The 14046-nt window shown below is 43.8% G+C and overlaps 2 protein-coding genes across 2 annotated transcripts; one reads left to right on the forward strand and one right to left on the reverse strand.

Moving 5' to 3' along the window:
• Positions 1 to 42: 42 nt before the first annotated feature.
• On the reverse strand, positions 43 to 6918 carry ubqln4 (ubiquilin 4). Its single transcript, XM_058047253.1, has 11 exons — positions 6725 to 6918; positions 4884 to 5035; positions 3237 to 3388; positions 2894 to 3156; positions 2650 to 2808; positions 2346 to 2568; positions 2042 to 2181; positions 1864 to 1947; positions 1657 to 1772; positions 1399 to 1585; positions 43 to 1315 (listed from the first exon to the last, which is right to left on the reverse strand). Exons 1-11 carry the CDS (start codon positions 6863 to 6865, stop codon positions 1163 to 1165), a joined length of 1770 nt encoding a protein of 589 aa, XP_057903236.1. The 5' UTR covers positions 6866 to 6918; the 3' UTR covers positions 43 to 1162.
• A 707-nt stretch (positions 6919 to 7625) lies between these two features.
• On the forward strand, positions 7626 to 11959 carry LOC131101805 (lens fiber membrane intrinsic protein-like). Its single transcript, XM_058047163.1, has 5 exons — positions 7626 to 7788; positions 9496 to 9671; positions 9750 to 9899; positions 11612 to 11746; positions 11818 to 11959. Exons 2-5 carry the CDS (start codon positions 9497 to 9499, stop codon positions 11871 to 11873), a joined length of 516 nt encoding a protein of 171 aa, XP_057903146.1. The 5' UTR covers positions 7626 to 7788; position 9496; the 3' UTR covers positions 11874 to 11959.
• The last annotated feature ends 2087 nt before the right edge of the window (positions 11960 to 14046 follow it).

The following is a 14046-nucleotide window of genomic DNA, read 5'->3' on the forward strand; positions in this document are numbered from 1 at the left end:
ATTGTTGGTTGTGATAAAAAGAAGCTTCAACGACAGCGTAGACAGTTTTGACCAGCTTTTATTTTCATTTTTAGTACAGTACTGTTAAAAGTTAGTTTCAACATGTTCAATTGAGAGATGGATTTCCGTTTTGTGTTTTTTTTTGTTTGTTTTTTTGGGAACTGAGGTCAACAAACAAAGCTGTAGAAGCAGTTGCCGTGGTTACCACAACTACAATGAGATTTTTTCGAAGGGGGGGGAAAAAAACAACCCCAAAAGATATTAGTTGACCTAGCGCTAGATTTCTTTTTCAAGTGTTTGTAAAGCCTTTTCCATCATTGAACTGATTTTCATTTTAACATTTTAATTTAAATGCGAGACACCTCAGAAATAAGAAGTGAATAAAAGAAAGAAGTAAATCATTCGATTAAAAGGAAAGATAAGCCGTTTGCCTCATTCATATTGGTGACGGCGCCCTCTGCGTCTGAGCTGCTGCCCGGTAAAGTCGAAATTCCGGCGTGCGGATGCGTGGATTTAACAGGTGCCCCCGCCCCCCCCTCCCCGCTCACATACGCACACATGGAGGTCTCGCATTGAATTGTGTAGATGCTGTAGTTTCAGGACAGGGATTTGGATGGGGTGGGGGACGGGGACACAAGGCACAGCAGCGGTGCCTCGGACACACAAAGACACTGCACACCCACGAGCGGGCGCTTTTCACCTGGAATGACTAACACGCGTGGGAGGGGGGCGTCATCGCTAAAGCACTTAGCTGTAGTTTGGAGGTTGTGAAAGGACGAGGGGGGGCGGGCGGGGGTTGTCGCACGGACAAGCGAGACATTGGTGCCGCATGTTGATGTTGGATAAATGCTAGCAAAAGTCGTCCTCTGCTGGAGTCCGACGCAGCCAATCGCATTGCACGCTTTGCCGCAAACAAGGCGACAAACGCGGGAAAACGTTTGAACGCGTGTCCCCCGTGTCTGGACCGCCAATGACGCCAAAAAAGGGGAGGGCAACATCGCAAGGGGGAGAGGGAAGGGGGGTAGAAAAGCAAAATGGAGGTGTGTTTGTCTTGCCAAGTGTCTTTGTAAAGTTATTTTTGCGGCATGGTGTGTGTGTGTGTGTGTGTGTGTATGAATGTGTCAGGGCGCCATTTTGTGCCGTGTGTGCGAGTGTGTGTCTTTTACGAGGGCTGGGAGCCCAACAGTCTCTCGATGGCGGCGTTGATGTCTCCCCCGGTGGCGATGAGGGCCTGCAGGTTGGCCTCGCGGTTGATGAAGCCCATGGCGTTCAGCTGGTCCAGCTGGGACTGGAAGCGCACCTCTGGGGTCTGGTTCTGGAGGGACGAGAGACGATTGTCACGTTCGAAAAGACGAAATCGAATCAAAAGAGGTGTTTCTTTCGTCGCAAGGATTGTACCGCTACGCTGCCGCCGCCGCCTCCTCCGCCGCCGCCTCCTGCTCCGGCAAACATTTGGAGCATCTGTTGCATCAGCTGCTGCTGAGCGGCGTTTGGCGGCGTGGCGGTGCTGCTGGGCGGGGATGCGGGGGTCTCCGGGGGCACGCTCGCCCCTGTGGGGATTCCGGGAATACCACCGGACATCAAACTGAGGCAAAAGATGTCAAAAGAGTCATGAAACTGCTAATTTTTTTTAATTTAACTTTTCGAGGGGCTGACCTGGGCATGAGGCCTGGTGCTTCGGTTTGCAGCGTCTGAAGGCCTTGTTGGATCTGCATGAGGGCCTGCATGGCCCGGGGGTTGGACATGACCGACAGCGCCTCCGGGTTTTGCATCTGCGAGCACACAAAATGATCCCTATTCTTCTAAAAAAAAAAACAACGACACTTAAATGTGACATTCCGTGCAACGCGTGCACACACGGACCTGCTGCAGAAAGACGGGCAGCTGAGCTCGGAATTGTTCCTGCAGCTGTGGGTTTCCAGCGAACAAGGGGTTATTTGTCATAACCTGGAAGAAGACAGAGAGAGAGAGAGAGAGAGAGACGGAAAAGGTTTGTGATGAGTTGTGTGACGTTGGGGTGAAAGGTTCCAACCGGGCCCACCTGGGAGGCCAGCTCGGGGTTCTGGGCGAGCGACTGCATCATGCTGCGCATGTAGGGAGCAGACAACATGTTCTGCATCAGCTGAGGGTTTTCTGAGATCTGCTGCAGGAGGCTCTGCATGCCGGGACTGTTGAACATTCCTACAGAGACAACACAGAGTTAGCGTTTCATTTATTTGTGGTAAACACACACCACAGATAGATATCAGTCCTGTGGCAAAAACACTGCAACGCGGTCGCCATGTTGTGTTATTTGTAGTAAACTGCCAAATATATCATGTCTATGTTTCTACTTCCCGTCTTACCATTTCCTAGATTGCCAGGGTTGACGCCCAGAGGGTTGGACACGGTGGGGTTGGTGCCCCCGGGGGCGCTCGTGCTTCCCGGAGCGCCCCCTCCGCTCTCCGAGGGGTTCGAGGAGTTAGGCGGACCCCAGGGATTGGGGAGGGGTTCCCGGTTCTCTGTCCGCGACGGCTGAGCGCCCGACTCGGAGCCGCCGCTTAGAGCCGAGAAGGGGTTGTTACCAAACTGGAGGGACATGAGATGATCCCATGAGAAGACAAAGATGGGGGGGCGGGGGGGTAAATGTTTTTATGTTTGTGTGCAGACCTGCTCTCTCGCAGCGCTGAACATGGGCTCCTGGATGTCTGTGTACATCCTGCGTAAGGCGTTGTAGCCCCCTGGGATGCTCTCTAAGTTGCTGAGCGCACGGTCCTGATTGCGCATCATTTCCTGCATCATGGCCGGGTTGCGGGCGAGCTCCATGGTCTGGAGGTCAAGCCGGAGGAGCCACATGAGAGCAAGAAAAAAAAAAAACATACTTCTCTCTCTGTGAGGCTTTTAATGGCGCCACCTGTCGCATGAGCTCCGGGTTGTTGAGCATGTGCGAGATCTCCGGGTTGCGCTCCATCAGCTGCTGCATCTGAGGGTTGGCCATGATCATCTGCCTCATGAGGTCCGGGTTGGACATCATGCTCTGCACCAGCGGGTTCTCCATAATCTGCGAGAGCATCTCGGGGTTGGACATGAGCTGCCGCTGCATCTGCTGCTGCAGCTCCATGAAGTTGGCCGAGCCCATGCCCAGACCTGCCAGGTTGGAGAGGTCTCCGAAGCCGCCTGGGCGAGAGCCGTACGGACGAAGGTTAGATACTCACGTTTCAGGTGAACGGCACAAATGAGCTACACGGCGGACTCACTCAAAAGGTTGGGCGTCTGTGTGGGAGGCGGGGCGGAGCCGGGGGAGGACCCGGCTGTGGATGGCGGGGCGGTTCCTGGACCGGAGGTGCTGGTGCCTCCTGTCTGGGTGGAGGATGAGCTGGACGCCGACGTGCTGCCTCCATCTGATGCTCTGCACACAGGAGGAGAGACAAAAATTAAGCACATGCGGTCCCACTGGGAAACTTCCTTTGGCATCCATCCTGATATGTTCTCCAGTGGGTTTATATGAAGGGAACACGCAGGATGGTGCACAGGAGTGAGCTTATTCTTCTGGCCTTCAGTTATGAGGGACGCCCCCTGCCACATCTCCACATACAGTAAACCTCGGATATATCGGATTCAATTGTTCCCACTGGTTTTGTCCGATATAAGCGAAATCCGTTATATGCGTATACCGGAAAATGTCCGTTTTACGCATATATGGGATTTATATCCGGTATATGCGTAAATGGGATTTTATCCGTTATAAAAAGGCACTTCCTTGACTATGTTTCCAATGTACCTGGACGCGCAGGCAACGCTGCAAACGCTGCAAATGACGTCGTATAGCGGCCTGTCACGATTCGGCGAATCGGAGCGCCACGATGCGGCCATCCGATATATGCCAGGGAAATTTCATGGAAATGCATTGGAACGGGACTGGAGATTTTGTCCGAAATAGGCGAAATCCGTTATAAAAAATCCGATATATGCAATGAATTTTTATTGGAAATGCATTACAGAAAAATTGGTTCTTTTTTATCTCTACGTTGTGAGCGAATTTCCGATATATCCGAGTCCGATATATCCGAGGTTTACTGTAGCTTGCTGCCGTTTGACGCCTCTACACAAACTGAAGCTAACTAGCAAACTAGCAAACGTTAAAGGAGATGAGACTTTTGAAGAGTTTTTTTTTCTTCTCTGGCAGATGTCGTCTGATGGTTATTGCACTGGGCACCAGTAACAACTTTCATTTGTGTCTTGACGGACAGCCAATGGGATCCTCCGGCTCTGGGCCGGTGACATTTTTGGGGTTCTACCACTTGACTTTTTGTTCCATGAGCCTCAGAATGTTTTTCAGAAGTTTGAAATGACCAACGTCCGCAGCAACGGCGTGCTGCCAGAGACTTTGCTTATGCAGCTCAAAAATCCCATCGCCTTCAAAGAGAGAAAGCTTTTTTTTTTGCCTTTGCCATGAAGAGGTCATGACCGTGTGAATACCTGAAACCAAATCCCATTCAATACACATTTTTGCTAACATTTTGCCTTTCAAAGGCTGAGCTGAAGCCTATTTAACTTCAATGCTTCTTTGCAATAAATTGTTTTTTGTCTCACAGTAGAACATCCTTAAGTTTATACAGTGCAAAATATACATTATTTACATTTTTCAACTAGTCGTAATGTTTAAGAGTACCGCTACAAGCACACATGCTGCCACAAATAGATTGGCCCTCACTCGTAAAGACACTATGGCACTGTAAATGGAGCTTGCAGTTCCATCTCTGTACAGTAGATGGCATGGTAACTATTAGTTACCACACCCGGCCTGCCACAGAATAAGAAGATGCGGCAGTAGGAATCGGCGTTGGCAATTCAGCACCAGCTCGATTCTGCTTTTTCCACGTCCCGCGTCTGTGCGACCTTACTTTTGCGCTGTCTTTATGACCAGGTGAACCGTCAGGCCGTCCTTGATGCCGTGCTGGCTGAGACTGTCGCCGTCCTTCAGGATCTTGCCGGCGAAGATCAGAACCAGCTGGTCTTGTTTGGCTTTGAACCGCCTGGAGATTTCTTCCTTAAACTGAGACACAGGAAGAATTAAAAGATTAAATAAAGGCAAACTGAAACAATTACGGAATATAATGCCTGTTCGTTTCAGGCTTTGACTGAATTTTTATTATCATGTACAAAAGTACGTTATTAGCTTTATTTCAAATCAGTACACGTCGAACAAGGAAACCTTGGTGACTCCTTGCTTAAGCTAATGGAATGGAATGGCCTTTATTGTCATCAGTAGTCAAGTTTAAAAAGAAAAAAAGTATATAAAAGTAGAGTAAAAAAGACAATTTAACAAGATATATACAAGATATCCAAAATATACACACAGTACAGTAAACCTCGGATATATCGGACTCAGATATATCGGAAATTCGCTCACAATGTAGAGATAAAAAAAGAACCGATTTTTCTGTAATGCATTTCCAATAAAAATTCATTGCATATATCGGATTTTTTATAACGGATTTCGCCTATTTCGAACAAAATCTCCAGTCCCGTTCCAATGCATTTCCATTAAATTTCCCTCGCATTTATCGATCGGATGGCCGCATCGTGGCGCTCCGATTCGCCGAATCGTGACAGGCCGCTATACGACGTCATTTGCAGCGTTTGCAGCGTTGCCTGCGCGTCCAGGTACATTGGAAACATAGTCAAGGAAGTGCCTTTTTATAACGGATAAAATCCCATTTACGCATATACCGGATATAAATCCCATATATGCGTAAAACGGACATTTTCCGGTATACGCATATAACGGATTTCGCTTATATCGGACAAAACCAGTGGGAACAATTGAATCCGATATATCCCAGGTTTACTGTATTGCACAGGAGCATATATATTAATTTTTAGTGCAGTGTTAAATGGGTCGTAGTGCAAATGGCTCAAGAGTTTAAATTGAGGCTGTAATTGTTTATGCGATGTTGCAACTTTGTTATTTTGTACTCAGCATTGTTTACTTAGCACTGTGAATCCATAGTTTGTTACCGCAGAGCGCGTTCATGTATTACAATGCACAATATGGGGATTTAAATCCCAGCATTACTTTGATATGATGCTGCTGCATCAAGTGCGCGTGCTCTTAAAGCACACGTTTTTAACGCTAATAAGATTACCACTAGTTCTAGCAATAAAGTTATGTATTGAATCGAGCGTGGGCGTGATGGCGAGACGTCGCCAAGCCAACGGGCGCTGCGGGGCAGAGAGAGTATTCCCTTGGACGCAGAATGACTCAGTGGCGACAGTGAGAATGTTCTAGATCGGAAGCCGACGTTAGCACGGGCTCTTTTTAAGACGCCATTACGGGAAGGAAGTGACAACATTTGGCCACGCGACCCGTGCATAGATACTCATTGGGGGCAATGCCGTTTGCTGTAATCGACAAAGTCAGCTGACACTTCATTGACGACACGCCGAGCTAACTCGGCTAGCCCGCTTAGCCAGGAGGCTAACCGGCTAGCCCGCACACACGCGCAAGCACGACTGTGTAGTCGTTTTGTAAAAAACGACGCCGCTAACGCCAAATGTGTGTCAACGCGGAAGGTTATAATCACTTTACAGTAAAGCACAACAAATTCCACAGTCTAACACTTTGCCGCGTCAGATGCTAACGCGGCTAGCTGGCTAGCTAGCCGAAGTTGTGGGTAGGGGCATGACGCTCCGCGCCGGACTGCTCTTCCCCCCACCGCCCGCCAAAAAAACACACACCAACCTGCGTGACGGACGAATCCTCAGCGATGGCGATTTCTTCTTTGTCCTTTGGGGTCTTGACCGTGACCTTAATGATGGTTCCCTCCGCGGCGTCGGGTTTATTGTTGTTATTACCAGGATCTGCGGCGCCTTGGTCAGCCATCTTTACTCCACCGATGGAACAGCTCGCGACTAGCGTCAGCTTCCGGGTTACTGCGGGGTCAAATCATGCCAGGCGGAAGTGAGGGATTTCAGAGTAAAAGGCGGGGTTTTTGTAGGTTTATATTTTTCTTTTTACATTATTAGATGCAATTTAAAAGAAGATGCGCATTATTCCTCATTTTTATCAGAACTTATATTAATATGAAAACTGAATGCATTGAAAGTTAATACAATGCATTTCAGAGTGAATGAATGTGTTGCATATGAAAAGTGATTCAATTTTTTTTTGTTAAAAAATGGCACTGAGCTGTTGTGAATGAACATGTGGTGTTTTGCGACAATACATGCATGTTCTCGCCACGCTTGCATGACTTTTTGCAAGCATGTTATGCTAATTTTAGACTTGAAGTAGTGTGTCCTGTGATTGGCTAGCAACAAGTCTAGAGTGTACTACGCTAAAGCCAGCTGGGATAGGCTCCTGCTCTAGAACATGCATGGATGGAGACGCTGGAGACGCAAAGATGAGCATCTCTTCCATTACTCTACAGGCTGTGTGGACACACACACAAAAAAAAAACACACACACACACACACACAGTGGGACACAGCTGAAAGAAAAGTGTGTGTCTCAGCACGTTGCCTACCGCCTGTCCAGTTCCAGAGCACACCATTTATAAACAAACAAGACCTCCCTCCCAAACAACAGCCACACCCCCCCCCCCCCCATTCCCCCTTTTGGGAGGGCCCAGCAAAAACCCCACACCCGTACCCGTGTGTGTGTGTGTGTGTCTTTCTAGCGCATCCAAGGCCAAACACCGGCAAAAGATTGTGCTGCCATCAACAGAAAAGGCCAGGCCGCACATTGTGGGGTGGCGGCGCATCGCCCCCGCTGGTGTCTGTCGTGCGGGAGCCACGAGGAAGAAGGTAAGCCAGAACTTTTATCATCTTTGCAGCAGGAACACGTGGACTAAGACGGTTAACAAATTGAAACAATTTTTGACTTTTGTGACCTCACTGCTCAACGACAGAAATAGAAAGTTGTAAAAATGACCAAGAGTGGAAGCTTAGACTTAGACTTACACTTAGACTTTCTTTATTGTCAATATTAATTGCATAATAACACAGCAGTGAAATTGCCAACAAAATGTCGTTGCCTGGCTCCCGTATAATAAGAAATAATAAATAATAATGTGGAGAATAAATAGATGACATCAAATACAAACAATGTACAGCGTAAACAATAATTTTTAAAAATAATTTAAATAATTTAGAAGCTATCCAAGTAAAGACTCGTACCGTCTCATATTTCAAACATTCTCTCGTAACAAAGATAACGATGTGCTGATATGAAATGAATACGTTTATTAATTATGTGGTTTTCAGTATGGAGTACTACGACAACTTTGTTTTTGCATTGAAATGACATATTTGTAAAATTGTGTTTCATAATAAAACAATATAATCTGAACATTATTATTCTATTAAATGATATTGTTATCATTTCATTTTTTGTGATTTTTATTAGTATTTTTAGTTTTTTAGTTTTTTGTAATCTGTAGCATAAATACCTACATTACTAATAAAATCAACATCAGAACTAATATGAAATGAATATGTTTATTAATGATGTAGTTTTCAGTATGGAGTACTACTACAACTCCCTTTTTGCATTGAAATATTTGTAAAATTGGGTTTCATAATAAAACAATATAATCTGAACATTATTATTCTATTAAATTATATCGTTATCATTTCATTTTTTGTGATTTTTTTTAGTATTTTTAGTTTTTTTACTTTTTTAGTTTTTTGTAATCTGTAGCATAAATACCTACATTACTAATAAAAACAATATCAGAATTAATATGAAATGAATATGTTTATTAATTATGTGGTTTTCAGTATGGAGTACTACTACAACTCCCTTTTTGCATTGAAATGACATATTTGTAAAATTGGGTTTCATAATAAAACAATATAATCGGAACATTATTATTCTATTAAATGATATTGTTATCATTTCATTTTTTGTGATTTTTTTTAGTATTTTTAGTTTTAGTTTTTTTTAGTTTTTTAGTTTTTAGTTTTTAGTTTTTAGTTTTTAGTTTTTAGTTTTTAGTTTTTAGTTTTTAGTTTTTAATTTTTAGTTTTTAGTTTTTAGTTTTTAGTTTTTAGTTTTTTGTAATCTGTAGCATAAATACCTACATTACTAATAAAAACAATATCTGAATTTATATTAAATCAAAGAATGATGTTTATTATTAGCATTATTGATATTTGTATTATATAAAAACATATAAGCATATAAAAACATGTAAACATAAATATATACTGTATAAAAATGAATGCAATAAAATAATTTACGTTAATAGTCAATATGAAATAAACATCTAATATTTCACAATAAAACTATAATAATTTGTATGAAAGCTTCACATTATTATTTGTATATGATGTATTATGATTATTATTATCATTTGTATGTACAGTATACTGTAAGTTGTGCAGGTGTACCTAATGAAGCGGCCTTTGTTGTTCTATTTTCATGCAAACGTGCCGTGAGTCATCTGACCAATAACGCGTGGCAGCCGTTAGCTCTTAGCTGTTAGCATGCACGTGCTTCCTGTGTTTCAGGATGTACAGCTTCATGGGAGGGGGCCTCTTCTGCGCCATCGTGGGCAACATCCTGCTGGTGGTCTCCACCGCCACCGACTACTGGATGCAGTACCGCGTGTCCAGCAGCTACGCCCACCAGGGCCTGTGGAGGTACTGCGTGGCCAACAAGTGCTACATGCAGACGGACAACATAGGTGAGGCGCTCCCGGGTGCGTGCGCTCGGGGACCGAGTGCCGCATGGTGACGCTGTGGTACGCTCCATATCGTTGCAGCCTACTGGACCGCCACCAAGGCCTTCATGATCCTGTCTGGCATGGCCTGCTTTGCCGGCGTCATCGCCGGCCTCATGTCCTTTTCTCACTTCTCCTCCTTTGGAAGATTCAATCGCTCCTTTGCTGCGGGAATCCTCTTTTTCATCTCCAGTGAGTCCCGTGCATCCGCTTCCATGTACTTTAGAGAAGTCCTTGTACAGCTTGCATAGCGCTATAGATTTACTGGCAACACACGCCCATACTACCCAAGGGAGTAGCAACATAACTGTGTCTTAGTCCATGAGTGCTCCCGGCACTGGGGAGCTGCGGTTCATTGTGGGAAACATGAATTCCAACATGTTCTATGATATTCTGAAGAGCTGCTCACTTGGTGTGGTATAGCGTCACGTCACGTATGTACTGTATGAGTGCCGTCGGCCAGGGATGAGCCGTGGTTCATTGAATGGAATATTAATTCCAACACAAGAGACCCATTGGACAATTGTCTCTTGCCTACAGTCAAGCATGGCTGTGGTAGCGGCATGCACCAGGGGCTGCACGAGTGCTCCCGTCACTGGGGAGCTGAGGTTCATTGTGGGAAACATGAATTCCAACATGTCCTGTGACATTCTGAAGAGCTGCTCACTTGGTGTGGTATAGTGTCACGTCACGTATGTACGTACTGTATGAGTGCTGTCGGCCAGGGATGAGCTGTGGTTCATTAAATGGAATATTAATTCCAACACAAGAGACCCATTGGACAATTGTCTCTTGCCTACAGTCAAGCATGGCTGTGGTAGCGGCATGCACCAGGGGCTGCACGAGTGCTCCCGTCACTGGGGAGCTGCGGTTCATTGTGGGAAACATGAACTGCAACGTGTCCAGTAATCAGCCTCTCTCTTGGTGGTGGTAGCTCATTGTCGTCTGGGGCTGCATGAGTGCTGCCAGCACTGGGGGAGCTGCGGATCATTGAATGAAACATTGATTCCAACAAAAGTGACTCATGGGATAATTGTTCTCTTGCCGGCACTTGGGAGCTGTGGTTCATTGTGGGAAACATGAATGGTAGCTTCTTGGTCTGAGGCTGCACGAGTGCTACTGCCACTGCCGGAGTAGCAGATCACTAAGGGAAACATGAATTCTAACACAAATAAGCAACAAGATATTTGCCTTTTATCAAAAGCCATGCATGGCAGTGTCATGTACCAAGGCTGCACGAGTGCTACTGACACTGGGGAGCTGTGGCTTATTGAGGAAAACATGAATGTGCTGCTGAAAAGTCTTAAAATCCACTCACTTGGTGGTGGTAGCTTCATGGTCTGAGGTTGCACGAGTGCTGCCGGCAGTGGGGGAGTTGTGGTTCATTGAGAAAAACATAAATCCCATCACAAGTGAGCAGCGAGATAATTGTGTCTTGTCATGCATGGCAGTGTCATGTACCAAGGCTGCACGAGTGCTGCCGACAGTGGGGGAGTTGTGGTTCTGTGAGAAAAACATAAATCCCATCACAAGTGAGCAGCAAGATAGTTGTGTCTCGTCATGCATGGCAGTGTCATGTACCAAGGCTGCACGAGTGCTGCCGGCAGGGGGGGGAGTTGTGGTTCATTTAGAAAAAAACATAAATCCCATCACAAGTGAGCAGCGAGATAATTGTGTCTTGTCATGCATGGCAGTGTCATGTACCAATGCTGCACGAGTGCTGCCGGCACTGGGGTGCTCCGGTTCATTGAGAGGAAATATGAAATCCTACATCTGCTGTGATACTGTGAAGCAGAGATTGATCCCCTACAGTATACCACGTCAAGGGACAATACTACAGAAAGTACGCTTGAGTGCTGCACACCGACTACTTTAAAGTACTATTGCAATACGTACTTCTCCAGCCTTATTTGTGCTGCTGGCGATGTCCATCTACACGGCGGTGACCATCAACTTCCTGGGCAGACGTTTTGGGGACTGGCGCTTCTCCTGGTCTTACATCCTGGGCTGGGTGGCCGTGCTCATGACCTTCTTCGCAGGTGAGGACGCACCACAACGGCCCCGTGATAAGATGACCCTCAATGTTGCGCTGCTTTTTCTCGGTTTGCAGGTGTTTTCTACATCTGCGCCTACAGGATGTGCGAGTGCAGGAGAACGACGCGTTAGAAAGAGTGAAACAACTCCAAAAATGGCCACAAGAGGGAAGCAAAGAACCATAAAATTATGTGAACGTATGAAGTTTTTTTTTTGCGATAATATACATATTAATCTACTCAAAATGTGTATTGTGTGGTGTATTGTGTGTCAGTCTTTACAGTACAGATAAATTAATAAATATTCTCTAAGATTTCTGTCCCTTGCGGGGGCATAAACAGAATATCATTGAGAAGCACTGGCTAAAAGGGAAGCTGTCCAATCAATACACAAAATGGCCACAAGAGGGCAGCAAAAAGCATAAAATTATATGAGGGAGTACCAGTTTTTTTCAATTCTAATTCCTATAATATACATATTAATCTACTCAAAATGTGTATTGTGTGGTGTATTGTGTGTGTGTGTGTGTATCTCAGGCAATATTATAAACATTATTTTTTTTAGTATTATAGCAAATACATGAAATAAAACAACATGGCATTAATGCAAAAAGTAAGCTAATTTCTTAACTTTTAATTCCATTAAAAGTAATATAAAAATGAATTATTAATTTAGGTGATTGGACCTTGCGGAAAAGTCATGTTAGAAATATGACAAATACATGAATATATGGGAAATGTTGCTTTCTGGGAAGGCATTATCACAAATATACCAGTACTGCCCAAAGCTACCACTAGAGGGCGGCACCGGACAATGTAGAATTTGAAGCATGTCACATGACTCCTGGCCAGTTATTACTAAGAAAGATCTTTCATTTTTATATTACACCATTTTTTTTCCTGAAAAGACCCCTACCCCCTACAGTAGCCCCACTTTGACTCTTGAATATGCTTATGTATGTTATGTATGTTTTTCCTGGTTTCATTTAATCAAGGTTAGTATTTACAGTACAGATAAATTAATAAATATTCCCTAAAATATCATTGAGAAGCACTGGCTAAAAGGGAAGCTGTCCAATCAATACACAAAATGGCCACAAGAGGGCAGCAAAAAAGCATAAAATTATATGAGGGAGTACCAGTTTTTTTTTTCAATTCTAATTCCTATAATATACATATTAATCTACTCAAAATGTGTATTGTGTAGTGTATTGTGTGTGTGTGTGTGTATCTCAATATTATAAGCATTATTTATTAGTATTATAACAAATAAATGAAATAAAACAACATGGCATTAATGCAAATAGTAAGCTAATTTCTTAACTTTTAATTCCATTAAAAGTAATATAAAAATGAATTATTAATTTAGGTGATTGGACCTTGCGGAAAAGTCATGTTAGAAATATGACAAATACATGAATATATGGGAAATGTTGCTTTCTGGGAAGGCATTATCACAAATATACCAGTACTGCCCAAAGCTACCACTAGAGGGCGGCACCGGACAATGTAGAATTTGAAGCATGTCACATGACTCCTGGTCATTTATTACTAAGAAAGATCTTTTATTTTTATATTACACCATTTTTTTTCCCTGAAAAGACCCCTAACCCCTACAGTAGCCCCACTTTGACTCTTGAATATGCTTATGTATGTTATGTATGTTTTTCCTGGTTTCATTTAATCAAGGTTAGTATTTACAGTACAGATAAATTAATAAATATTCCCTAAAATATCATTGAGAAGCACTGGCTAAAAGGGAAGCTGTCCAATCAATACACAAAATGACCACAAGAGGGCAGCAAAAAACATAAAATTATATGAGGGAGTACCAGTTTTTTTCAATTCTAATTGCGATAATATACATATTAATCTACTGAAAAATGTGTATTGTGTGGTGTATTGTGTGTGTGTGTGTGTGTATCTCAGGCAATATTATAAGCATTATTTTTTTTAGTATTATAGCAAATACATGAAATAAAACAACATGGCATTAATGCAAATAGTAAGCTAATTTCTTAACTTTTAATTCCATTAAAAATAATATAAAAATGAATTATTAATTTAGGTGATTGGACTGTGCGGAAAAGTCATGTTAGAAATATGACAAATACATGAATATATGGGAAATGTTGCTTTCTGGGAAGGCATTATCACAAATATACCAGTACTGCCCAAAACTACCACTAGAGGGCGGCACCGGACAATGTAGAATTTGAAGCATGTCACATGACTCCTGGCCAGTTATTACTAAGAAAGATCTTTCATTTTTATATTACACCATTTTTTTTCCTGAAAAGACCCCT

The sequence above is a fragment of the Doryrhamphus excisus genome, chromosome 14 (genome assembly GCF_030265055.1).
Source record: "Doryrhamphus excisus isolate RoL2022-K1 chromosome 14, RoL_Dexc_1.0, whole genome shotgun sequence".
Classification (NCBI taxonomy): Eukaryota; Metazoa; Chordata; class Actinopteri; order Syngnathiformes; family Syngnathidae; genus Doryrhamphus; species Doryrhamphus excisus.